The sequence below is a fragment of the Suncus etruscus genome, chromosome 8, assembly GCF_024139225.1.
Source record: "Suncus etruscus isolate mSunEtr1 chromosome 8, mSunEtr1.pri.cur, whole genome shotgun sequence".
Taxonomy (NCBI): Eukaryota; Metazoa; Chordata; class Mammalia; order Eulipotyphla; family Soricidae; genus Suncus; species Suncus etruscus.
This window is the reverse complement of record NC_064855.1, coordinates 52,059,095-52,086,267: the sequence shown is the minus strand read 5'-3', so window position 1 is coordinate 52,086,267 and position 27,173 is coordinate 52,059,095. Positions and strand designations below refer to the sequence as shown.

At 37.4% G+C, this 27,173-nt stretch overlaps 1 protein-coding gene across 2 annotated transcripts in view; it reads right to left on the bottom strand.

Moving 5' to 3' along the window:
- The window catches only part of NBEA (neurobeachin), a 697,365-nt gene that overhangs the window by 28,181 nt on the left and 642,011 nt on the right, over window positions 1–27,173 (bottom strand). For both annotated transcript variants that reach the window (XM_049778738.1, XM_049778739.1), the window contains 3 exons: window positions 13,837–13,926; window positions 10,419–10,611; window positions 8,258–8,329 (listed from right to left, as the gene is read on the bottom strand). In XM_049778738.1, the coding sequence (XP_049634695.1) occupies window positions 8,258–8,329; window positions 10,419–10,611; window positions 13,837–13,926 (355 nt within the window). The remainder of the gene's footprint in view (window positions 1–8,257; window positions 8,330–10,418; window positions 10,612–13,836; window positions 13,927–27,173) is intronic.

Here is a 27,173-nt window from a genome sequence, read left to right as displayed (position 1 = left end):
TATGATCATGTGGTTTTTATTTTTCTTGTTATTGATGTTGTGTATTATGTTGATAGATTTACGGATGTTAAACCAGCCTTGCATTCCTGGGATGAAACCTACATGATCGTAGTGGATGATCTTCTTAACGAGGCATTGAATCCTATTTGCCAGGATTTTGTTGAGGATCTTTGCATCTGCATTCATCAGTGATATTGGTCTGTAATTTTCTTTTTTGGTAGCGTCTCTGTCTGGTTTAGGTATCAAGGTGATGTTGGCTTCATAAAAGCTATTTGGAAGTGTTTCTGTTTGTTCAATTTCATGAAAGAGTCTTGCCAAGATTGGCAGTAGTTCCTCTTGGAAAGTTTGATAGAATTCATTAGTGAATCCATCTGGACCTGGGCTTTTGTTTTTTCGGCAGACATTTGATTACTGTTTTAATTTCATCAATGGTGATGGGGGTGTTTAGATATGCTACATCCTCTTCCTTCAACCGTGGAAGATTATAAGAGTCCAAGAATTTATCCATTTCTTCCAGGTTCTCATTTTTAGTGGCGTAGAGTTTTTCAAAGTAGTTTCTGATTACCCTTTGAATCTCTGTCATATCAGTAGTGATCTCTCCTTTTTCATTCCTGATACGAGTTATCAAGTTTCTCTCTCTCTCTTTCTTTGTTAGGTTTGCCAGTGGTCTATCAATCTTGTTTATTTTTTCAAAGAACCAACTTCTGCTTTCGTTGATCTTTCGGATTGTTTTTTGAGTTTCCACTTCGTTGATTTCTGCTCTCAGCTTTGTTATTTCCTTCTGTCTTCCTATTCTTGGGTCCTTTTGTTGAGCATTTTCTAGTTCTATTAGCTGTGTCATTAAGCTACTCAGGTAAGCTCCTTCTTCCTTCCTGATGTGTGCTTGCAAAGCTATAAATTTTCCTCTCAGTACTGCTTTTGCTGTGTCCCATAGGTTCTGAGAGTTTGTGTCTTTATTGTCATTTGTTTCCAGGAACCTTTTGATTCCCTCCTTGATTTCATCTCGGACCCACTGGTTATTGAGCATGAGGCTGTTTAACTTCCAGGTGTTAAAGTGTTTCTTCTGAGTCCCTTTGGAGTTCACAAATAATTTCAGAGCCTTGTGGTCAGCGAAGGTAGTCTGCAAAATTTCTATCCTCTTGATCTTATGGAGGTATGTTTTATGTGCCAGCATGTAGTCTATCCTGGAGAATGTCCCATGTACATTGGAGAAGAATGTGTATCCAGGTTTCTGGGGATGGAGTGTCCTATATATATCCACTAGGCCTCTTTCTTCCATTTCTCTCCTCAGGTCTAGTATATTCTTGTTGGGTTTCAGTCTGGTTGACCTGTCCAGTGTTGACAAAGCCGTGTTAAGGTCCCCCACAATTATTGTGTTGTTGTTGATATTATTTTTCAGATTTGTCAACAGTTGTATTAAATATTTTGCTGGCCCCTCATTCGGTGCATATATGTTTAGGAGAGTGAATTCTTCCTGCTCTACGTACCCCTTGATTAATATAAAATGTCCATCTTTGTCCCTTACAACCTTCCTGAGTATAAAGTTTGCATTATCTGATATTAGTATGGCCACTCCAGCTTTTTTATGGGTGTTGTTTGCTTGGATAACTTTTCTCCAGCCTTTTATTTTGAGTCTATGTTTGTTCTGACTATTCAGGTGCGTTTCTTGTAGGCAGCAGAAGGTTGGATTGAGTTTTTTGATCCATTTAGCCACTCTGTGTCTCTTAACTGGTGCATTTAGTCCATTGACATTGAGAGAAAGAATTGTCCTGGGATTTAACGCTATCTTTATTTCAAAATTTGGTGTGTCTTTTGGGTAGTCTTGTCTTAGATTAGGTCTTTCAGTTTCTCTCTTAAGACTGGTTTTGTGTCTGTGAAGTTTCTGAGCTGTTTTTTGTCTGTGAAACCATGTATTCTTCCATCAAACCGGAAAGTGAGTTTTGCTGGGTATAGTATTCTGGGTGAAGCATTCATTTCATTCAGTCTTGTCACAATATCCCACCACTGCTTTCTGGCATTGAGCGTTTCTGGTGACAGGTCTGCTGTAAATCTCAGGGAAGCTTGCTTGAACATGATTTCCCCTTTTGATCTTGCTGTTTTCAGAATTCTGTCTCTATCTGTGGGATTTGTCATTGTGACTAGGATGTGTCTTGGGGTGGTTTTTCTGGGGTCTCTTTTGGTTGGTACTCTTCGGGCATGCAGGATTTGATCACATATATTCTTTAGCTCTGGAAGTTTCTCTTTAATGATGTTCTTGACCATTGATTCTTCCTGGAAATTTTCTTCCTGGGTCTCTGGGACTCCAATGATTCTTAAGTTGTTTCTGTTGATCTTATCATAGACTTCTATTTTCGTCTGTTCCCATTCTTTGACTAATTTTTCCATTGTCTGCTCATTTGCTTTAAGTTTTTTGTCCAATCTCTCCTGCTGTATGGAATTGTTATGTATCTCATCTTCCACAGCACCAAGTCTATTCTCAGCTTCTGATACCCTGTCCCAGAGCTTATCCATTTTGTCATTCACTTCGTTTACTGACTTTTTCAGTCCTGTTAGTTGACATGTTATTTCAGTTTGGAGTTTTGTCATTTCTGCCTTCATATTTTCTTGGTTCTTATTAGTGTTCTGTTCAACTCGATCCATGGTTTCTTGGAGTCTGTTGAGCACCTTCCATATTGCTAGTCTAAAGTCCTTATCTGAGAGGTTGATTAGTTGTTCAGTCATTATCTGGTCCTCAGAATTGTCATCTTCATTCTCTATGTCTGATGCTGGCCTGCGTTGTTTCCCCATTGTCACACTTGTATTGTGGGTTTTTCTACGTGTTGTGGTGGTATTCATTGTCTATATGATGTAGGCAGCACACTCCTCTGGCTCCTCCCTTTCTGGATGGGCTGACTTGCCTCTAAGGGAGGGGAGTCCTCCGTGGATGAAGCCTCACACTGGGTCAAATCTTAGGCCCGAGCATGCAACAGAGAAGACAGTCCAGAGAGAAATGTTTGCTTCTGTGATATAGCGCCGTTCTTAGTGTGATTTTTCCTTCTTGTTGCAATGGAGTTCTTTCCTTAGAAAGAGTGCACGGCCGCGTAGCGAAGCGGATTTTCCCCGCCTGGTGTCACACACAGGGAGCCAGCTTTTGCAAAGGTTAGCCGGTTTTTATGCTCTGAAGTCCCTCCCTGAAAATGGCGTCTGGGCGAGCGAGGTTTCTGGAGGCTCTTTTTGCCCCACTCGCAAGAGTTTCACGCAAGAGGACAGTAGACAGACATAGACAGGTCACACTCACAGTCTTTCACAGCTGAGCCCCACTGGGCCGGTGTACTTTCGCGGATTTTCCCCGCCTGGTGTCACACACAGGGAGCCAGCTTTTGCAAAGGTTAGCCGGTTTTTATGCTCTGAAGTCCCTCCCTGAAAATGGCGTCTGGGCGAGCGAGGTTTCTGGAGGCTCTTTTTGCCCCACTCGCAAGAGTTTCACGCAAGAGGACAGTAGACAGACATAGACAGGTCACACTCACAGTCTTTCACAGCTGAGCCCCACTGGGCCGGTGTACTTTCGCGGATTTTCCCCGCCTGGTGTCACACACAGGGAGCCAGCTTTTGCAAAGGTTAGCCGGTTTTTATGTTCTCTGTGTAGTTATTTCTATAACTGCACTCATCACTCTTTGTGGTGAACTTCATGAAGTGAGCTGGAAGTTCCAGCCCTCCCATCATTGTCTCTGAGGATTGTTGCAAAGATGACTTTTATTTTTCTTAAAACCCATAGATGAGTGAGACTATTCTGCATCTCTCTCTCTCTCTCCCTCTGACTTGTTTCACTCAGCATAATAGACTCCATGTACATCCATGTATAGGAAAATTTCATGACTTCATCTCTCCTGACGGCTGCACAATATTCCATTATGTATATGTACTACAGTTTCTTTAGCTATTCGTCTGGTGAAGGGCATCTTGGTTGTTTCCAGAGCCTGGCTATTATGAATAGTGCTGCAATAAACATAGGTGTGAGGAAGGGGTTTTGTATTATATTCTTGTGTTCCTAGGGTACATCCCTAGGAGTGGTATAACTGGATCATATGGGAGCTCGATTTCTAGTTTTTGGAGAAATCTCCATATCGCTTTCCATAGAGGTTGGACTAGACAGTATTCCCATCAGCAGTGGATAAGAGTTCCTTTCTCTCCACATCCCCGCCAGCACTGATTGTTCTCATTCTTTGTGATGTGTGCCAGTCTTTGTGGTGTGAGATGGTATCTCATCATTGTTTTGATTTGCATCTCCCTGATGATCAGTGATGAGGATCATTTTTTCACGTGCTTTTTGGCCATTTGTATATTTTTTTATCAAAGTGTCTGTTCATTTCTTCTCCCCATTTTTTTAATGTGATTAGATGTTTTTTTCTTGTAAAGTTCTGTCAGTGCCCTACTGTATATTTTGGATATTAGCCCTTTATCTGATGGGTATTGGGTGAATAGTTCTCCCACACGGTGGGTGGCTCATGTGTCCTGGGCACTATTTCTTTTGAGGTGCAGAAGCTTCTCAGCTTAATGTATTCCCATCTGTTGATCTCTGCTTCTACTTGTTTGGAAAGTGCAGTTTCCTCCTTGAAGATGCCTTTAGTCTCAATGTCATAGAGTGTTTCACCTACGTGTTGTTCTATATACCTTATGGTATCAGATCTGATATCAAGGTCTTTAATTTATTTGGATTTTACCTTCATACATGATGTTAACTGGGGGTCTATGTTTGCTTTTTTGCAAGTGGCTAACCAGTTCTGCCAGCACCACTTGTTGAAGAGGTTTTCCCTGCTCCACTTAGGATTTCTTGCTCCCTTGTCAAAAATTAGGTGATTGTCTGTCTGGGAAATATTGACTGAGAACTCAAGCCTATTCCACTGATCTGAGGGTCTGTCTTTATTCCAATACCATGCTGCTTTGATAACTGTTGCTTTCTAGTACAGTTTAAAGTTAGGAAAAGTAATGCCTCCCATACTCCTTTTCCCTAGGAGTGCTTTAGCTATTCAAGGGTGTTTATTGTTCCAGATGAACTTTATAAGTGTTTGATCCACTTCTTTGAAGAATGTCATGGGTATCTTTTGAGGGATCGCATTAAATTTGTACAATGCTTTGGGGAGTATTGCCATTTTAATGATGCTAATCCTGCCAATCCATGAGCACGGTAGGTGTTTCCATTTCCGTGTGTCCTCTCTTATTTCTTGGAGCAGAGCTTTATAGTTTTCTTCGTATAGGTCCTTCACGTCTTTGGTCAAGTTGACTCCAAGATATTTGAGTTTGTTTGGCACTAATGTGAATGAAATTGCCTTCTTGACGTCCATCTCTTCCTTATCATTATTGGTGTATAAAAAGGCCATTGATTTCTGTAGGTTGATTTTGTAGCCTGCCACCTTGCTATATGAGTCCATTGTTTCTAGAAGCTTTTTGGTGGAATCTTTAGGGTTTTCTAAGTAGAGTATCATGTCATCTGCAAACAGTGAGAGCTTGACTTCTTCCTTTCCTATCTGGATTCCCTTGATATCTTTTTCTTGCCTGATCGCTATAGCAAGCACTGAAAGTACTATGTTGAAGAGGAGTGGTGAGAGCAGACAGCCTTGTCTTGTACCAGAATTTAGAGGAAAGGCTTTTAGTTTTTCTCCATTGAGAATAATATTTGCCATTGGCTTGTGGTAGATGGCTTCAACTAGATTGAAAAAGGTTCCTTCTATCCCCATCTTGCTGAAAACCAGCCTTAAAGGAAAAACTGAAAGGTCTACTTTAAGACACGAGAGACCAATGAACACAGCAAACTTATTACAAAGATGACATTAAATTCTATGACAATCATCTCCCTCAATGTCAATGGACTAAATTCACCAATTAAAAGACACAGAGTGGCAAAATGGGTCAAAAAGATGAATCCAACCTTCTGCTGCCTACAAGAAACACACCTGAATAGTCAGAACAAACATAGACTCAAAATCAAAGGCTGGAGGAAAATCATCCAAGCAAACAACACCCTCAAAAAAACTGGGGTGGCCATATTAATATCTGAGGACACCAACTTTATACTCAGAAAAGTGGTAAGGGACAAAGATGGACACTATGTACTAATCAAGGGATATGTGCAACAGGAAGAAATCAGATTATTAAACATGCACCCAATGAGAGACCAGCAAATTATCTAATATAATTACTGACAAATCTGAAAGAAGACATCAATAATAACACAATAATTGTGGGAGACCTCAACACGGCCCTATCAACACTTGATAGGTCAACCAGACTGAAATCCAACAAAAACATACTAACCCTGAAAAGAGTAATGGAACAAAGAGGACTAGTAGATATATATAGGACACTCCACCCCAAGAAACCTGGATACACATTCTTCTCCAATGTACATGGGACATTCTCCAGGATAGACCGCATGCTGACACATAAAACATACCTTCATAAAATCAAGAGGATAGAAATCTTGCAGGCTACCTTTGCTGACCACAAGGCTCTGAAATTAGATTTGAACTACAAAGCTACACAGAAGATAAACTTCAACAATTGGAAATTAAACACCTTGCTACTGAACAGCCAGTGGGTCCAAGATGAAATCAAAAAGAAAATGAAAACTTATCTGGAAACAAATGATAATGAAGACACAAACTGCCAGAATCTATGGGACACAGCAAAAGCGGTCCTGAAAGGAAAATTTATAGCTCTACAAGCACACATCAGGAAGGAAGAAGGGGCATACCTGAATAACTTAATGATGAAGCTCATAAAATTAGAAAATGGCCAATGAAAGGAACCAAAAATAGGGATTCAGAAGGAAATAATAAAGCTGAAAGCAGAAATCAATGAAGTGGAAAACCAAAAGTCAATCCGAAAGATCAATGAAAGCAGAAGTTGGTTCTTTGAAAAAATAAACAAGATTGATAGACCATTGGCAAAACTCACAAAGAAAGAGAGAGAAACCTGATAACCCATATTAGAAATGAGAAGGGGAGATCACGACAGATACTGCAGAGATCCAAAGGGTAATCAGAGACTACTTTGAGAAACTTTATGCTACTAAACATTAGAACCTAGAAGAAATGGATAAATTCTTGGACACTTATAACCTTCCACAATTAAGTAAGGAGAATATAGCATATCTAAACACCCCCATCACTATTGAGGAAATTGAAACTGTAATCAAACATCTGCCTAAAAAAGAAATGCCCAGGCCCAGATGGATTTACTAATGAATTCTTTCAAACCTTTCAAGAGGAGCTACTACCAATCCTAGCCAGGCTCTTCCATGAAATTGAAAAACAGGAACACTTCCAAACAGCTTTTATGAAGCCAACATCACCTTGATACCAAAACCAGACAGAGATGCTGCCAAAAAAGAAAATTACAGACCAATATCCCTGATGTATGCAGATGCAAAGATCTTCAACGAAATCCTGGCAAATAGGATGCAAAGCATCATGAAGAAGATCATACACTACGACCAAGTAGGTTTCATCCCAGAAATGCAAGATGGTTTAACATCCGTAAATCTACCAATATCATACACAACACAAACAACAAGAAAAATAAAAATCACATGATCATATCAATAGATGCAGAGAAAGCATTTGATAAGGTCCAACACCCATTCTTGATACTTTATTCTTATTTAGGCATATATATGATCCCATGAAATAGGCATAATAGAAATTGTAGTACACCATAAAATATGAAATTAAAGCCTAAAACAGTTGAATTTATTCTGAATTATATGGATAATAAAATGGATATTATATAAAACATTTTAATATCTGCAACAAAGAGGTATAGCTAAGATTTTTCAATTCATATGGAAATATTTTAGTCCTATTAAATATTGACTTCTAGGAAAGGTGCTAGTCAGTACTGGTTTTCTTTAAATATCTCCATTTTTATATTGTAAATAAAATAGAATTGTGAAAGAATATATTATGCTGAAAATAGGCAGTTTAAAATTGTCATCCTTGTTTAGAATCTACTTAAATGATATCCTAAAAGAGCGATAAAATGACAAAAATAGTTTTTTAATATTAAAAATACCAGTCACCACATATGAGTACTTGACAAATGTATGACACGCTATAGCCATATTATTTGTTTTCACTGACAGCTCTACGATAGCAATTTGATAGCATTTTTACATTAATTCTGTGGCAAGAAAAGTATGATTCAATTATATTTTGTGATAAGTAACCACAAAGGAATCTGTGTACTGTATTCATGAAATGTACTTTTCTTGTTAACATACCAATTAATGGGTCCATTTCAATGGGAAGATGATGGGCTTGATCCAAGGAATATCCTGGAGCTCCCCTGAGTCCTGATCAATCAAAACAAAGAGTACATTACCATAAGATACTCAGAAAGAAGAAAATGCCACCTAATAAGTATTTTGTGGTAGTTGGACTAAATATGTGTGTGTGTATTTGATTAAAAAGTGATATTTGCTAAAAAAACTAAGGACAGTGACCTGAGAGATAGTACAGTGGTTAGGGTACTCCTTGCATGTGGCTGACTAGGGTTCAATCCTCAGCATCCCATATGGTCTCATATGGAGCCCACTATAAGTGGTTCCTGAGTGCAAAGCAGGAGTAATCCCTGAGCACTGCCAGCTATGGACCAAAAACACACCCCAGAAAATTTAAGGATGATTCAATTTCAGTAAGACCTTCATAGGTAGTCTTAAAACCCCTTTACAATAGCAATGGCTGGTTTCTGCTTAAGATGTAGAAAGGTGGGATTTTGTTCTCATTTTAACAAGAGAAAACTAGGTCAAACAGAAGGACAGATCATTTCTTGACCCCATAGACCTAAATTCACTAGGAAGTAATTAAGTATACATGCTTAAGAGTAGGGTTGTGTGGGAGCACTGCATCTGGGGGCAAGTCTAGGGGGAAGGTTGGGGCTCCTGCTCCCCTGTAATTTCTTCAATACGGGACAAGGCATTTTTACTTTTTACTGAATGTGTAAAAATGAACCTCATCTGGGGCCGGGCGGTGGCGCTGGAGGTAAGGTGCCTGCCTTGCCTGCGCTAGCCTAGGACGGACCGCGGTTCGATCCCCCGGTGTCCCATATGGTCCCCCAAGAAGCCAGGAGCAACTTCTGAGCGCATAGCCAGGAGTAACCCCTGAGCGTCACAGGGTGTGGCCCAAAAAACAAAAAAAAAAAAAAACAAAAAAAAAATGAACCTCATCTAAAATATTTTACCTCAATATGGGCTACTTTCAGAAGATTAATGCTTAGGGCCAGACAGTCATACTTTTAAACATGTGATTATAACACATACATAACTTTAAACAATTCTGAAGAAAAAATTATCTCTTCATAGTTTGCTCTCAATGCCTAGAGATGAAATCTCCTGTGAAGTCATATTTTTCCCCTTTAACTATAAGCTGCATATTTAATGACTAAAGGCAAGTAGTTCTATTTATTTTGAAAACATCACCCAAGACTATAAACTAAGTACTTCTAGAAGCTCTTATGAGGCTGAACTAAGGTATACGTTACTATTTTAAAATGATTTTTAATTATTTTTTTTTTGCCACACTTGGCTGTGCTTAGGAGTTACTCCTGGCTCTGTGTTCTAGGGTTGCTCTTGGCGGGAGGGGTTCAGGTCATCATATGTGATGCCAGGGGTCAAAACCAGGTTAGCTGTGTGCAAGGTGCAAGGCAAGCAGCTTACCTGTTGAACTATCTCTATAGCTCAATTTCACTGTTTCTTCTTTTATTTTTTTAAGCTATGCAGAAGGATTCAGGTTAATATATACTGCGTTTTGTTCATATAGTCATGAAGACGGGGAGTCCTGAGACTCTGGAGTTCTTAAGTGGAGGTGAACTGGGCTAACTAAATCATAGGTCACAGGTATTGATGCCCTGGTTAAACAAATATGTCTACCTTTTAGAACACAATTATGTCACTTCAAAATGTCGTAGAAAAACTTTCAGGAGTAAAGCTGAAGAAAACACATGAAAGCACCACATAGTTTAGACTCTGTTTTCTCTTAGCATTATAAAGAAAAAGGTGGTGTTTATACTATTTGTTGTTATACTCCTAGTTCTTAGGAATTAAACAATTAAAATATTTCTACTGAGATGGAAGAAAGAAGATACAAAGTTGCTAACTAGAAAGTTCAAATTCAAACTCAGTATGTTCAATATGGGAAGAAAGTAACACAATGGCAAAGTAGGTGGGAGAAACTACTTCAGTCCGTCAAATGCTTATGGATTAACAAACTATAAAACTCTGTGTCCTATGAGGCACATTTGCACCTTGCTGGTTTATATTTTTACTTTTAATTTTCTTATAGACAATCTCTCATACAACCTAGTCTCTAGCACATGTATCTCTTACACTAATTGAGTAGCCACTTTAAAGACCTCCTACCTAGGGAAGGGCAGAGCACACATACCTACTGTGTTGTGCCACCGATTCACTGCAAACAGTCTGCTGCAGGTCACAGTCACCACTGCAGGGATGGTCAAATGGGGCAGTGTGTTGGCTGCTACGTGGGTGACTGGAGAATTGGATGGAAACTTCAGCACCATGATCACATCCTGCTGCATCTGGTCTTTAAACATGAGCGGGCTCTGTGGGAGGAAACACTTGAATAGAAACGGGGAGCAGAAGAAAAGGGATAATGGTTAGTAAAAGCATTGGGGAAGAAATGCGATTAGAATGGATGAGGTGGATACAAACACAGATAAATAAGAGAATGGCCTGAACTTTTCAATGGTGATGAGGACCCAAGACACATATAATCATTAAGAGATGGAAACTCAGTGATTTACTTTCAATCCCAACTTAAGTAATGGCAGACAGAGGCATTGTGTGAAGTCAGCATCAGATCTGCCATTTGGTGCAAAGAACTGATCGAATGCAATTCAAATGCCAGTTTGGTGGGGAAATAGGTTCAATCAGTTACTAACATTGTTTATTTACATGAAGCATAAAGTAGATTGACATTTTCATTTTTTGCATGACCTAGGATCCCAGCACCAGTATAAGTAACAAAGACAGATTCCCAGGACAAAGCTTTTCACACATTTGTGCTGTCAACTTCTGGTGCTTTATGGCTTATACCAGATATGTCCCTTCTAGACTGTGAATTACTAAGCTTATTCAGGGATAAAACAATTTTCAAACAGCATATGACTCAATAGAAAGTAGACATCATAGTTACTTTCACAAAAAAATGCTACAATATAAAAACTGTGAATTTGTCACTAGCACTCGTGCCTATTTTGTGATTATTTGCTGTACACATGAATTATCTTTTACATGAATATGAAAACCTGGATTTTCTTTAGACACAATTCCATAACAATTTAGTCTCTTAACCATCTCCCCTTGGAGAGCAATGAATTCTGACTGGGCAATTCTCCAGGATAAATATTATTATTTTTATTATTATTAAACAGAGAAAACTAACATGGGAATAAAACTCTCCTGCCAATGCATTTCATAAAATAAAGTGTTAGTGATATTCTTCTGGGCAGCTTATTGAAAATGCTTCATCTCCAGAATTGAGGGTCCCAGCCACTTATACGTGTCTCCACTGTGAGTAGGTGTTGGTTTGGGAACAGCATGCTTGGTGCCAAATTTTCTGGTTCATCATGTACAAGGATTGGTTGCAACTAGCTTTCATATTGAGTAAGAAGGGTGTGCATGAGACTGATTGGTTGGGCTATTGTAGAAAGGAAAGCAGTGTTTTCACATACAGACATTACTGTGTTTTACCCTAAGTTTGATTCTATGTTCCTGGAAGGCACAAATAATGTACTTTTCTCTGTGTTGGCAATGCTGAGCATCATCTGACACATATATGGGACTAAAGCCAAGCCTTTTTTGTTGTGTTTTGTTTGGGAGGGGCCATACTCAGTGATGCTCAGGGGTTACTACTGGATTGCACTCAGGAATTACTGCTGATGCTTGGGGAAAACCATATGAAATGCCAGGGATCATAACCAGGTCAAGTATTGCCTGCAAGACAAATGGCCTACCCAAGTGAGGACTTGCTAAGTAATTGGTAGAATAAAGGTAAAGGTATAAAAATGATAAGTTATGATTAAATAACCACAAAAGTACAACTTATAATACTTGTATATACACATATAAAAGGTCTCTTTAATACAAATATATTTCCTGCCATAGTAACAATGTATAAAAATAGATGGACTGCAAACCAGTCTGCAAAGACATGTTTACTATTTGGGCTAAAAAAGTTTGTCTTCTATGAGGCCAACACCAGTTCATCCCCACACTGACAAGAGTGACAATTGAGCACAAATCCCTGAGCACCAACCAGTGTGCCACCCCCAAATTTAAATAAAATAAATTTTAAAGAGAAAATTTTCAAGCACTTTTTACATCAGTAATAAAGATTAGTAAAAAGAAATCACAATTGAAATATTCCATATGGATGAAAAGACAGACAGGGGTTAATGTCCATGACTGCATGTGGCCACCATGCTTTGATCCCCTGCATCACCTAATCCCCTAAAAATGATTGGATAAAGCCCCTGAATACTCTTAGGGTGACCTGGGTAATTCCTGGCACCACCAAGGCTGAGGACAATGATATCCTTGGGCTCTCACATTGAACAGCTAACCAGGTTGGCTAAAAATGGCTGGGAAGGGCCTCAGATTTCCTGAACAAATTTTTATCAAATAGGTTCTCTTAAAAATTTTTTTTGAGTGTTGACTATACCCAACTGTGCTCAGGTTTTTACTCCTGACTCTATGCTGAGAGGTCACTTCTGGTGGTATTCGAGGGACCAAATGTGACAGGAAGAGAATCAGGGTTGCTTGTGTACAAGGAAACCACCCTGTTCAGTGTACTATCTTCCTATCCTAAATTAAAAAGTTCTCATAAAAGATGAATTAAAGTAACTGATTATGCATAATATCAGCTAACATAACAGAGGTAGTTATGTACTCATCTAAGTAGAGAATACTGTAGTGAATCTAGCTAGATTGTAATGAATGATTACATCCTTAGGGTTGATGCTAATATTACCTCCATATTAAAGTAGCTGTAACAAGCGGAAAAAGAAAAGAAGCCAAGTTAAACAACTTGTGTAAGACACCCAGTAGTGCTCAAATTATGGCTGATGTTTTACCCAAGACTAACTTGAAGCCTTTGATCATAAGCCCGGTGGCTCAACTCTCTCCTTGCAGTCAACTAAATCTCTGCTTAACTTTTCTTAGAAAAATTATTATCCTGCCTAGTTTCCAAAAATTAAACAGGGTAAATCTACACAAGCTACACACAAAGGAGACCTCTTACATTAGTAGTCCAAAAGAGGGGAGGTATGGGATTCATGCTGGGAACAGGAGTGGAAGGAGGATAACACTGGTGGTAGAAATGGCCCTAATTCATTGTCTATGTACTATGTACCTTAAGTATTACTGTGAAAGACTTGTAATTCACTTTTATCACAATAAAATTTATTAAAAAATTAAATGGGGTAATATAACTCTTTAAATATTTAAATCAGAAAATATTTTATATTTAACATCACATTATCTAATATCACAATTTTTTATTTAATATCACATTTTCTTCATATTTTCATTTCAATGTATAAGCCTAGTTTAATTTAGGTGCCCTTGTCAGGAATCCTGTAGTGTATGAATGAGTATGCACAGAGGCATAAACAATTAGAAAAAATGGCTAACCTGTGAGTACAAACCTCACTGACAGAAGCTTAAATAGTATTCTCTCAGGAGTGGAAAGTAAACTAACAATTTGAACAGATTCGAAAAATGCTAAGAACCATCAAGGTCCAGGTGCAATTTATAACATTTCAACAAGCTGATAATCTTACCAGGTGCATGGCAGAGCTCCGAGGAGGATGTGGCTCAATAAGCAACTGAGATGGCGTCTGACCAAAGTTTTGGATCTGTACCTCCATGGCCTGCAGTGGAAGGAGAGTGAGTTATGTAATCAATGTGCATCAAGAAAGTCAATATACTTTAATAACCTAGTGTTTCTCAAGTTAGCCATGAAAAGAGTTTAGAAAATTCACCAGAATCTCTTCTATTAGGGTGCAGAACCATCCAAGAATTAGTATTTCGATAGGTTTTGATTCTCCTTCTGAACATGCTTATGTTAACCAAGACACTATTTTTATGTTGAAGCTGTGAGTACATGCAAGAATCTGAAGACCCAATATTCACACTCAATACAAACATATACCTTAATAAAATCCTTTGTAAGAAGGAAGGTATGGGGATCTCTAATGAAATAAGCTTCTGGAATCTTAATGGGAGAAACAGAATAACACATATAAAAAGAAAGCCCACTAATAATGCAAAATAAATTTTAAGAAATTTTCTGAACCAACTAATTCAGAGGACTGCTAGTAGAAAAACCAACACTAGGGCTTTGTATGGCAATTTCATTCACTATGAAATAAATGCTTTCACCAGAAAAATGTTATTCTATTCTAATATGAACGTTGACATACTATTTGTAAAGCACAAATTCATTTCTTTCAAACCTTTCACATTTTAGAGAGGACACAAGAAGGTGAAAGTAACTATGTAGGCATCCTGAGTGATGCAATGTAATATTATTGAAGACAATATATATAGAGAAACATTAATGGGATTTTATAGTGCTCAATTAATAACAATAATTTTAGATCTCAAAGTGTCTGGAATGTGTAAAATACATTGGTATGTGTGTAAATATGCATGCGCTGTGTGAGGCAGAGAAAATCTTATAAAAGATTTAGGTATTTTCTCTACATGAATTCTACAGGCAAAAGATTTCAATATATTAAGCTAGACAAACAAATATTTTTCTGAAATATTGTTAAATATGTAATTTAAGTCAATGAGGAGAAGCATAATATTTACAATGATCATTACTCTGTTACCATGCTTATTTTTCCTCTAAAATTGTGTGCTATTTGGTTGCACATTAAAGTGAAATATGAAGCTCATTGCTGAGTGCTTAAAACTGCAGGTAAGTTGGTTTAGTAGATGGCTCTACACACAGTACTGCCACTAATAGTACTACTATCTATAATTTTCATTTATATAGTACTTAAATTTAACAATCTGTCCTCCTAGACTGCATTTCAAGAAAATGTTTATCAATAAAAATGCGAATTTCCAAATTTATTAGCAATATTAAACACGAATGCATCATTCTCTGCCATGTTTTAGCATCTGCATGTATGGGGTTTGGTTATTCTATTTTCAGAGGCAATCAGATGAATTATTAAATCTGTTTAAGTGCTGTCCAATTTAAATGTATACATTTATTTGCATGGTGTCCAATGAAGTGCAAAATCTGACTAAACTGTTATTCTCTTACAATCATCATTCTTGTTTTTTTCACTTTAAGATTTATGGTTACAGAAGGTGGAAGAGATCATTTCTGGGAAGGCCCCCATTACTAATAATAAGCTCCTGAGTATTATTTGAAAACACAATAACAATTTATTTTTTACTAAATTCGCCCTCCTTAAAATATTTAATATGTATCTTAATGCATCATGCAAAGCAATATGTAATGCTTGTGTTTCTAATTCTCTAGAAAGAGGACAGTGTGGAGGTAGGCAGAATAAATCTAATTTTAATCTCTGGATCAGTGCCCTACCCTTAAGAGGATATCTTTACAGCTTATAGGAGTTAGCAAACATGCTTTGATTGCTAAGTATTTTGATTCTAAAAGGTACATATGACAATTGTTACTAGGAAATGCTAAGAAATATGTATTTTCCAGAAATGCCCTATACCTTTCTTTTCAGTCCTGCTGCTGACCCTTGGTGGGCTGAATCAAAGTCATAGACATATTTAAATGACCTTCAAGTGCTTCTTTATGGACAATCTTATCTTTTACTTTAGACTCCCTATCCTTACCTCCCTCCCTCCCTCCCTCCCTCCCTCCCTCCCTCCCTCCTCCTTCCTTCCTCCTTCCTTCCTTCCTTCCTTCCTTCCTTCCTTCCTTCCTTCCTTCCTTCCTTCCTTCCTTCCTTCCTTCCTTCCTTCCTTCCTTCCTTCCTTCCTTCCTTCCTTCCTTCCTTCCTTCCTTCCTTCCTTCCTTCCTTCCTTCCTTCCTTCCTCATGCCCTTCTTTCCTCCCTCTTCTCCTTGGTTGATACCTAGCAGTTTCCAGGGCTTATTCCTGGCTTTGTGCTCAGGAATATCCAATGTGGAGCTGAGAAATGTGCCAGGGTCAGTTAGTTGAAAGCAAGGCAAGCACTTTAACTTTTTTTATATTCTTTCCAGTGTACATTATTTCTTTTAAAACTAAACTGGGAAAGGTGGGGCAAAGAGAGTGCTGGAGTTAAGGTGCTTGTCTTGAATTCAGTTGATACTGATTCAGTTTGATTCCTGGCACTGAATATGGTCCCTTGAGCACTATAGAAAGTGATACCTGAGTACTGCGCACTGCTTGATATGGTTCCTAGACTAACCTATTCTTTTGTGACCTACATCATACAATTTTACGACCTCAAGGTTCTTATTCCAAAATATACCTATTAGCTATCTTATCATGATTCTGTCTTCCAATATTTGCTATCCTTTGATTTACAAATGTGTAAGTCTTTCCAGTCTTAAGAAAAAATTCTGTGTCCTCTAAATTCTATTTCTGATCATTCCCAAAATATCTGAAAGGAGCTGAGCATGTACTGATGGTCCTTATCTGCTCCCCATCATGCTTGCTCAGCATCCTGCTGTTGGAAAGTTGTCTGTGGTCTCGTTCTTGTCAATGAGAAAAACACTTGTAAAGAAGAGTACCTACAGCTAGCACACAATCTATTCTGCAACTGGTGGAGCATAGCAACTCAGTTGCCATTCTGAGAACTATCCACTGATGGAGAAGAGAACTTGTCTTTATGCTAACTGTGAGTAGGTTCTAAATCATTCCCAGATACCCTAAACAGTGAATATCTTACACATTCATAGCACATTAAAATTTTTTCCTTTATCATAAAATTCAACACAGAGTTCTTGATCTCTATTTGCTGAGCATCTTGATGTTAGTCCAAACATTGCATGTTCTAGAAGTGGGACAATGACAGGCATTTATGAAAATCAAGATGGCAGCCTAGAATAAAATCTCTACAGTAGAGAATGCTGTTGATTTTTTGTTCCTTCAGTTGTTTTGGGTGTTGGACCACACCCAACAGTGCTCAGAATTTATTCCTGGCTCTGTGCTCAGGGATCACTCAAGTTTTACAATTCAATACCAGAAACACAATTAAGCTGACAAATATTGTTGAATGTCTATTCTTTGGCAAGGCATACACAAACATTTGAGTCTGATCCTCAGCGAGTATTCAGACATAAGAACAATAGGATATAAGGGAATGTGCAGGCAGAGGGACTATGTGGATGTCAACCCAGAGGGCCCAGGGGCAAAGAGAAATATTATGGATTCAGGGCTGGAGAAGAAGAGAGCTTTCAGTAAAAAGATTTACAGAATAAAGAAAATAGTTTAGGCTTGAGGTTTAAGTAGAAATCAATTTACAACAAAACATTTCATGCTTGCAAATGAGAAAAATTTCCAAATCAAAACAACTTTAGATTAACTTCAAATTATCTTTATATTTAATTCAAGGGTAACCATTTCTATCATCTCAAAATGACATCCAAAAATCCCATTCAATATGGTTAATTTCTTGAACTGGATCAGAGAGACATCAAAAAATTATTTATTAAACATGTTTGGGGAGCATATGCTATGTACCAGGCATCATGCTACATTTGTGATGCTCATTAGACAAAACAGATAAAGCCTCCTGCTCTCACAGGGGTTGAGTTCCAGCCTGAATGCTTTTCCCAGGCATCAGCCTGCTGTTACACATGGCATCTCATGGGTTAGCAGGTTGCAGAAATGGTTTTTATTTGAACAAGTCAACCATGAGAGGCTAGGAAAAAATCATACAACAAATTGGGTATTTTTTTTTACTTCTTTAAAAACAAAAGGATTACCTGACAGGTAACTTCCAGAAATCCTGATGACAGTTATTCAAAGTCAAAGAAAAGAGATTCTTTCATTATACCCTCTACTTGTGACTCATTGCATGCAGTCAACTAGCCTATTTTGCATTCCCCTTTATTCCCACAAACTTCAGTGTTTGTATATCCTGTTAAAATCTCATACCAAACTTTAGTTTGTATTACAAGAAACTGATTGTTTTATGTAATTAATTGCACTGTTTAATGAAGATAGGATAAACTCATACTGCATGCTCTTGGCTCTATGTCACTTACATGGCAAAAGATGAAAACTTGAGAAGCTGCTAAGACAACTAACTTCATTGAATCTAAGATGTTAGCCATTATTAAAAATATCCTACTGTATGTACTATTAAATATGTAAAAATTGTTGATAAGTAAACCACCACACAACACTAGTGGTGAGATGCACTGTGACTTGTAAAACTTCAAGAAGAAAGTCATATGTATCTTAAAATCAATGAATTAATAAAACATCTATGCCTGCCCAGTGGTTCCCGACTGTGAGAAACTGTGAGTGTTGCCTGTACATGTTTTTACACTGTCCTTTCTTCTGAACCTCTTAGGAGTGGGCCAAAAAGGATCCAGAAAAAAATAGCTCTCCCAGAGGCTCATCCAAGGCGGGAACTCCAAGGAACTGTGTCCGACCATGAAAACCGGCTATCTGCAGTATTCTACAGAAAGGCAGGTCCCCTCTTTGTGACAGCAGGCTGGGATAATCTATGCCTGCCCAGTGGTTTCCGACTGTGAGAAACTGAGAGTGGTGCCTGTATGTGTTTTTCCACTGTCCTGTCTCCTGAACCTCATGGGAGTGGGCCGAAAAGGCAAAGAAAAATAGCTCTCCCAGAGGCTCCAGAAGAGCAAGGCCACTCCGCTTCACTTTGCGGCCGTGGGCTCTTTCTAATGAAAGAAAGCCACTGCAACCAGAGGAGCGTGGTCGCCCACTTCATTTAACCAATGAATACCACCACAACACGTAGAAAAACCCACAATACAAGCGTGACAATGGGGGAAACAACACAGGCCAGCATCAGACATAGAGAATGAAGATGGCAACTCTGATGACCGGAAAATGGCCAACCACCTAGTCTCAGATAAGTCTCAGATAAAAAGTTTAGAGAAGAAATATGGAAGATGCTCAAAGAACTCAAAGAAACCATGGATTGAGTTGAACAGAACACTAATAAGAACCAAGAAAATATGAAGACAGAAATCAGAAAACTCCAAACTGAAATAACAGGTCAAATAACAGGTCTGAAAAAATCAGTAAACGAATTGAATGACAAACTGGATGAGCTCTCCAACAGGATAACAGAAACTGAGGCTAAAATTAGTGCTGTGGAAGATAAGATAAATAACAACTCCATACAATGGGGAAAATTGGAAAAAAAACTTAAAGCAAATGAGCAGACAATGGAAAAATTAGTCAAAGAATGTGAACAGATGAAAATAGAAGTCTATGATAAGATCAACATAAACATTTAAGAATCATTGGAGTCCCAGAGACCCAGGAAGAAAATTTCCAGGAAGAATCAATGGTCAAGAACATCATTAAAGAGAAACTTCCAGAGCTAAAAAATATATGCGATCAAATCCTGCATGCCCAAAGAGTACCAACCAAAAGAGACCACAGAAAAAATACCCCAAGACACATCCTAGTCACAATGACGAATCCCACGGATAGAGACAGAATTCTGAAAGCAGCAATATCAAAAAGGGAAATTACAGGCAAGGGAACATCCTTGAAATTTACAGCAGACCTGTCACCAGAAACACTCAAGGACAGAAAGCAGTGGTGGGACATAGTGACAAAACTCAATGAAATAAATGCTTCGCCTAGAATAATGCACACAGCAAAACTCACTTTCAGGTTTGAAGGAAGAATACATGGTTTCACATGTATTTCACAACAGCTCAGAAACTTTACAGACTTAAAACCAGTCTTAAGAGAAAAACTGAAAGACCTAATTTAAGACAAGAATGACCAAAAGACACACCAAACTTCGATATAAAGATGGCACTAAATCCCAGGACAATTCTTTTTCTCAGTGTCAATGGACTAAATGCACCAGTTAAGAGACACAAAGTGGCTAAATGGATCCAAAAATTCAATCCAACCTTCTGCTACCTACAAGAAACACACCTGAATAGTCAGAACATAGACTCAAAATTAAAGGCTGGAGGAAAATTATCCAAGCAAACAACATCCATAAAAAAGCTTGAGTGGCCATACTAATATCAGATGAAGCAAACTTTATATTCAGGAAAGTTAAAAGGGACAAAGATGGACCTTTTGTATTAATCAAGGGATATGTACAGCAGGAAGAAATCACTCTCCTAAACATATATGCACTGAATGAGGGTCCAGAGAAATATTTAATACAATTGTTGACAAATCTGAAAAATAATATCAATAACAATACAAAAATTGTGGGGGACCTCAACATGGCTTTGTCAACACCAGACTGAAACCCAACAAGAATATACTAGACCTGAGTAGAGAAATGGAAGAAAGAGGCTTAGTAGATATATATAGGACACTCCACCCCCAGAAACCTGGATACACATTTTTCTCCAATGTACATGGGACATTCTCCAGGATAGAGGATAGAAATTTTGCAGGCTACCTTCACTGACCACAAGGCTCTAAAATTATATGTGAATGTCAAAGGGACCAGAAGAAAAACGTTAACACCTGGAAGTTAAACGGCCTCATTCTAAATAGCCAGTGGATCTGAGATGAAATCAAAGAGGAAATCAAAACTTTCCTAGAAACAAATGGTAATAAAAGACACAAACTATCAGAACTTATGGGACACAGCAAAAGCAGTACTGAGAGGAAAATTTATAGCTTTGCAAGCACACATTAGGAAGGAAAAAGAGGCCTACCTGAATAGCTTAATGATGCAGCTCATAGAATTAGAAAGTGCTCAACAAAAGGACCCAAAAATAGGGAGACAGAAGGAAAAAACAAAGCTGAGAGCTGAAATCAATGAAGTGGAAACCCAAAAAACAGTCCAAAAGATCAACGAAAGCAGAAGTTGGTTCTTTGGAAAAATAAACAAGATTGATAGACCATTAGCAAAACTAACAAAGAAAGAGAGAGAGAAAAACTTGATAACTCGTATTAGGAATGAAAAAGGGGAGATCACTACTGATATTGCAGAAATTCAAAGGGTAATCAGAAACTACTTTGAGATACTCTATGCCACTAAATATGAGAACCTGGAAGATATGGATAAATTCTTGAACTCATAACTTCCCAGGGTTGAATATGAGGATGTAGCATATCTAAACAATCCCATCACTATTGATGAAATTAAAACGGTAATCAAATGTCAGCCAAAAACAAAAGCCCAGGCCCAGATGGATTCACTAATGAATTCTTTCAAACCTTCCAAGAGGAACTACTACCAATCCTGGCAAGACTCTTTCATGAAATCGAAAAAATGGGAACACTTCCACATAGCTTTTATGAGGCCAACATCACCTTGATAACTAAACCAGAGATGCTACCAAAAAAGAAAATTACAGACCAATATCCCTGATGAACACACATGCAAAGTTCCTCAACAAAATCCTGGCAAAAAAATTCAATGCCTAATTAAGAAGATCATTATGATCAAGTAGGTTTCATCCCAGGAAAACAAAGATGGTTTAACATCTGTAAATCTATCAACATAATACACAACATCAACAATAAGAAAAATGAAAATCACATGATCGTATCAATAGACACAGAGAAAGCATTTGATAAGGTCCAACACCCATTCTTGATCAAAACTCTCAGCAAGATGGGAATGGAAGGAACCTTTCTGAATATAGTTAAAGCCATCAGTGGCAAATATTATCAGTGGCAAATATTATCCTCAATGGAGAAAAAATAAAAGCCTTTTTTCTTAATTCTGGCACAAGGCAAGGCTGTCCTCTCTCATCACTCCTATTCAACATGGCACTGGAAGTCCTTGCTATAGAGATCAGGCAAGAACAAGATATCAAGAGAATCCAGATAGGAAAGGAAGAAGTCAAGCTCTCACTGTTTGCAGATGACATGATAATCTACTTAGAATACCCTACAGACTCTACTAAAAAGCTTCTGAAATAATAGATTCATATAGCAAGGTGGCAGGCTACAAAATTAACATGCAAAAATCAATGGCCTTTCTATATACCAATAATAATAGGGAAGAAATGGACATTAAGAAAACAACCCCATTCACATTAGTGCCATACAAACTCAAATATCTTGGAGTCAACTTGACTAAAGACGTGAAGGACCTATACAAAGAAAACTATAAAACTCTACTCGAAGAAATAAGAGAGGACACACAGAAATAAAAACACATACCCAGCTCATGGATTGGCAGGAATAACATCATCAAAATGGCAATACTCCCCAACGCATTATACAGATTTAATGCGATCCCTGTAAAGGTACCCATGACATTCTTCAAAGAAATGGATCAGGCACTTTTGAAATTCGTTTGGAACAATAAACACCCTCGAATAGCCAAAGCAATTATTGGGAAAAAGAATATGGGAGGCATTACTTTCCCCAACTTTAAACTGTATTACCAAGCAATAGTCATCAAAACAGCATGGTATTAGAATAAAGACAGACCCTCATTACAGTGGAATAGACTTGAGTACTCAGAGAATGTTCCCCAGACATACAATAATCTAATCTTTGATAAAGGAGCAAGAGGTCCTAAATGGAGCAAAGAAAGCCTCTTCAACAAGTGGTGTTGGCACAACTGGTTAGCCACTTGCAAAAAAGCAAACTTAGACCCCCAGCTAACATCATGTATGAAGGTAAAATCCAAATGGATTAAAGTCCTCGATATCAGACCCGAAACCATAAGGTATATAGAACAACACGTAGGTATAACACTCCATGACATTGAGACTAAAGGCATCTTCAAGGAGGAAACTGCACTCTTCAAGCACGTGAAAGCAGAGATTAACAGATGGGAATATTAACAGATGGGAAAAGCTTCTGCACCTCAAAGGAAATAGTGCCTAGGATACAAAGCAACTCACTGAGTGGGAGAAACTATTCACCCAAAATCCATCAGATAAGGGGCTAATATCCAAAATATACAGGGCACTGACAACTCTACAAGAAAAAAAAACATCTAATCCCATCCAAAAATGGGGAGAAGAAATGGACACACACTTTGATAAAGAAGAAATACAAATGGCCAAAAGGCACATGAAAAAATGCTCCACATCACTAACCAAGGTGTTTAAATAAAAAATATTAAAAGAAAATCAATGAGTTATAGGAAGTTTTTACCCTAATCTGTTACCAAATTTCACATAGTTCATACAAATAGTACAGATAAGAGGATTAATAAAACAGATTTTTCCCAAACACTTGATCTTAGCCAAAAGGCCGAGAAGCGATTGATTTTTCCCAAACAGATGTAATAAAAATTATTTGTATTTTAGAAATACTGGGAACCACTATATTCATTGGTGGACAAAGTTTTGGTAGGACAACATGAAATATGCATCTGCTTTAAAATTAAATAGTGACAATCTTTTTTAGAGTTTGTCACTGTTGAATTCCATATCCTGGATTTAGCTTCTTATGTACATCCTTATTTATTTCTATTTACTTAGAAGCTTAAGAATAGTGTGTATAAATCATAGGTAGATAACTTGATGTGCATATGTGTATTTGTGTGAGTACAGTCCCAATCCCTGATAGCTACCACCAACATCAACAGGGCCTACACTCTGTTGAAATGGAATTGTAAGGTTTCATATCAATGATTGAGTGGCAATTTGAGGCGTTAACACATATAAACATTTTTTTCTTGCTCCTCCCCAGTTATTCCCATTCCTCAGCATCTGACAAGTCAACCACAGTTGTTTTATGTTCATCATTATGTTTTATTTTGCACTGTAGTTTATGGTAAACGAAGTTATATGCTCACTGTTTGGGTCTTCCTTTTAAAAAATAGTTGTCATACCAAGCTGTAATTGGGAATCCCAGGGCTACATCTAGTGATGCTTTGGGTAACATGTAGTGCTGAGTATAGAATTCAGGATCTTATACATGTCAGGCATGCACTCTATTGTATCAGTTACCTTCCTTGCTCCCGTGTCTACCCTTTTCTGATCACTTATTATGTTGGTGACATAAGGCCTGTTATTTTATGTATTAATAGTTTTGTTGTATTTGTTGTTGTCCACTGAATTAGTTCATCAAAATACATCAGTTATACTACTGGACATTTGGATAGTGTTTCTTTAGTAAGAATATTTTCTTATAACTTTCTTGCATATTTTTTTTTTACAAATAAAGTCATTTCTGTTGAGTATATCCCAGTATATGTGGGTGCTGAGTTGTAGGGTACATGTTTTGTTGTATTGTCAGATTTTTCTCCATTGTGGTTGTACTTATTTTGTGTACTTTCTTTGCATTTGTGAACACTGAGCATGCTGGTCAATTGCTAAAAAAAAAAAGTCTTACATATAAAACTCAATTGTTTCTCATAAAATGATATAAGAATACCACTTCAGGGCCCGGAGAGATAGCACAGCTGCGTTTGCCTTGCAAGCAGCTGCTCCAGGACCAAAGGTGGTTGGTTCGAATCCCGGTGTCCCATATGGTCCCCCGTGCCTGCCAGGAGCTATTTCTGAGCAGACAGCCAGGAGTAACCCCTGAGCAGTGCCGGGTGTGGCCCAAAAACCAAAAAAAAAAAAAAAAAAAAAAAAAAAAGAATACCACTTCATTCCTTAATAAGAATTATTCTGATAAGAATAAACAAATAATGTTAGATGACTAATACTTTAACATTTATTTGTTATACAGATTCTAGCGTATACTACAAGATTTGTTTTGTGCTGCATATTTAGTGAGAAGCATTGAGTACTTAGCATTTATTTTTCTCCTAGACCTGTCAAGAAATGTATGATGAAATTAGTGAAAAAATATTATTCCCCCCACTTCGGGAAGGTTTTAATATGTAGAATATTACAGAGGTAGGCAGAAAAATAACGAAATGGGAACTGAATTATGCATAATTGTATAAAATAAGTCCATTTCAACACTATAGAAGGTTTTCATATTTCACACACAGATAACAATTTCACACACACCTAACAATTTTCTACTTACATGTTAGATAAAGCAACAACTATGAAAAAATTCTTAAGTTTTTCTTTTGTTCCCTCCTTTCTTACTGATAGTTTTTGTTCATCTTATTAGATTTCTCCTTATTAGATTTCTGACCATCAAGTCAGAAAAGCCACATCCTGGCCCAGCTCTACTTCTGTTCTCATCAACAATCTCTCTCTAGCCTTTCTACTGCCCTATGGGTCAGGGTCACTGGGTATGGCTATGTCAGGTATAGCTTTTACAAAGTTGGTGGGGGGGCAAATGAGGGCTAGAATCTACCCCAACTGCAGAGGAAGAACCACTTTTAGTAACCCACCCTTGGAAAGTGCATGATTTTTTATTTGTACCGAGGGACCAAATTAACCATAGATGTGGCACAACCCTTAATACTTTGACATTCTCCATCTCTTTTGTTGCCTTTTCTTTTTTTAATCTTCTGGACATTTTTTCTAAGAAAGTTTTATCTCTTCTTAATACCAGAGCTGGGATTAAGTCCTCAAAGAAAAAAGCAAGCAGGATGAGAATACTCCATTACTAATAATATCATACTAACAGAAAAGGTGAAATGAAATGCAGCAACAGATGAATCAATCATAGTTGAGAAAAATGTTCAAACTGTTGATAAATCAAAAATATCCTAAGGGCTAGAGATACAATACAGAAGATAGGGTGCAAACTTACATGTAGTAGACATCCTGGTTCTACCCTCAGCACCGAGCACCTCCAGGGTGGCCTAGTTAACAACTGGGCATCTCACATTGAACTTTGAGCTTAATTTCTGAGCAAGCCTGAACTTACTGAGAACACTTGGGAGTATTCCAGTGTTCCCCCCTTCCAACACCACCAAAAGAAGATTTCTGATGGAAAGTAGAGGTGAGGTAAATATGTGTGTTCTCTCTTTTCTTCCTGATGTAATCCTCATACAAGTTATGGGGTTTAGAAGATAGAAACCGTGATTAATCTTATCCATTATATCGTGTAGGTCAATTTTAACCCAGGCACATTTTTCTCCTGCAGAATTTTTACAACTGCAGTCTTTGATTTTTGTAAATGTGATTTAGTATTGTCTTTCAGATAAAATGCCACCCAATCTAATTGACACAAGCCAAGACAGCATGAGAAAGCTAATAAGACAGGCTGTGAAATGACCTATTCCATTCATTTGCTTTGGTCTGTATAATCTCTTAAATTAAATGTTCCTGAAACATAAGAGTTTTGTGGAATACTATACGAAATGCTAAACTCACTGTAAAAGATGAGACTATATCTAGATTACTCATCAATTACTGACAGCATTAGAAAAATGCGAGACAGAAGTAGTAAGAGTAATTATCTGGGCACATGGAAAGCTTTTTATTTTTAATGTCCTTAGTTGTTTTTGTTTCTTTTACTGTATAGCATGCACTTAAAATAATTTTATTTTCATGTGTGACAGTATTCTTTTTACCAGAAAATGTAACTTTGACAATAAAAAAGTGATTTAGGCCATTTATTGTTAGACTAATTACGTACAAAAATAGGAAAACATTAAGAAATGAAATTTTGAAAAGTATGAAATGATGAAAGAAAAGGTTCCCTAATAGCAGACTGTATTTTAACTGATAAGCTTTGTATTTGGTTTATTGCTGTAATAAAATCCTATAAAGCATTACTTTTTAATGCTGGAAAATCCAGAGAAAAATAAATCAAGCATATAATATCTTCACTTTATTATTTCCTGCTTTATAAACATTAAACTATATAAAAAATTAAAATGCTATTTTATACTCAACTGCTTTTATTCATTAATATTACAAAATTGGAGAACAAGTATTTTTCTTTTTGTAAAATCAATCAACTGCATATTAGAATATTGATATAAATATTTGGTATCTAAAGTTAAAAATAACTATAACCCTAAGGCTGTGAAATGAGAATGGTAACCATTATTTATTAAACAAACTTTAACAACTAGAGAGATAGCTCAGTGACAGAGCTTATCTTCTTTATCTTTAAACTATGGGTTCAATTTCTAGCACTATGAATTAAGAACAAAAACAACAAACAACCCAAACTG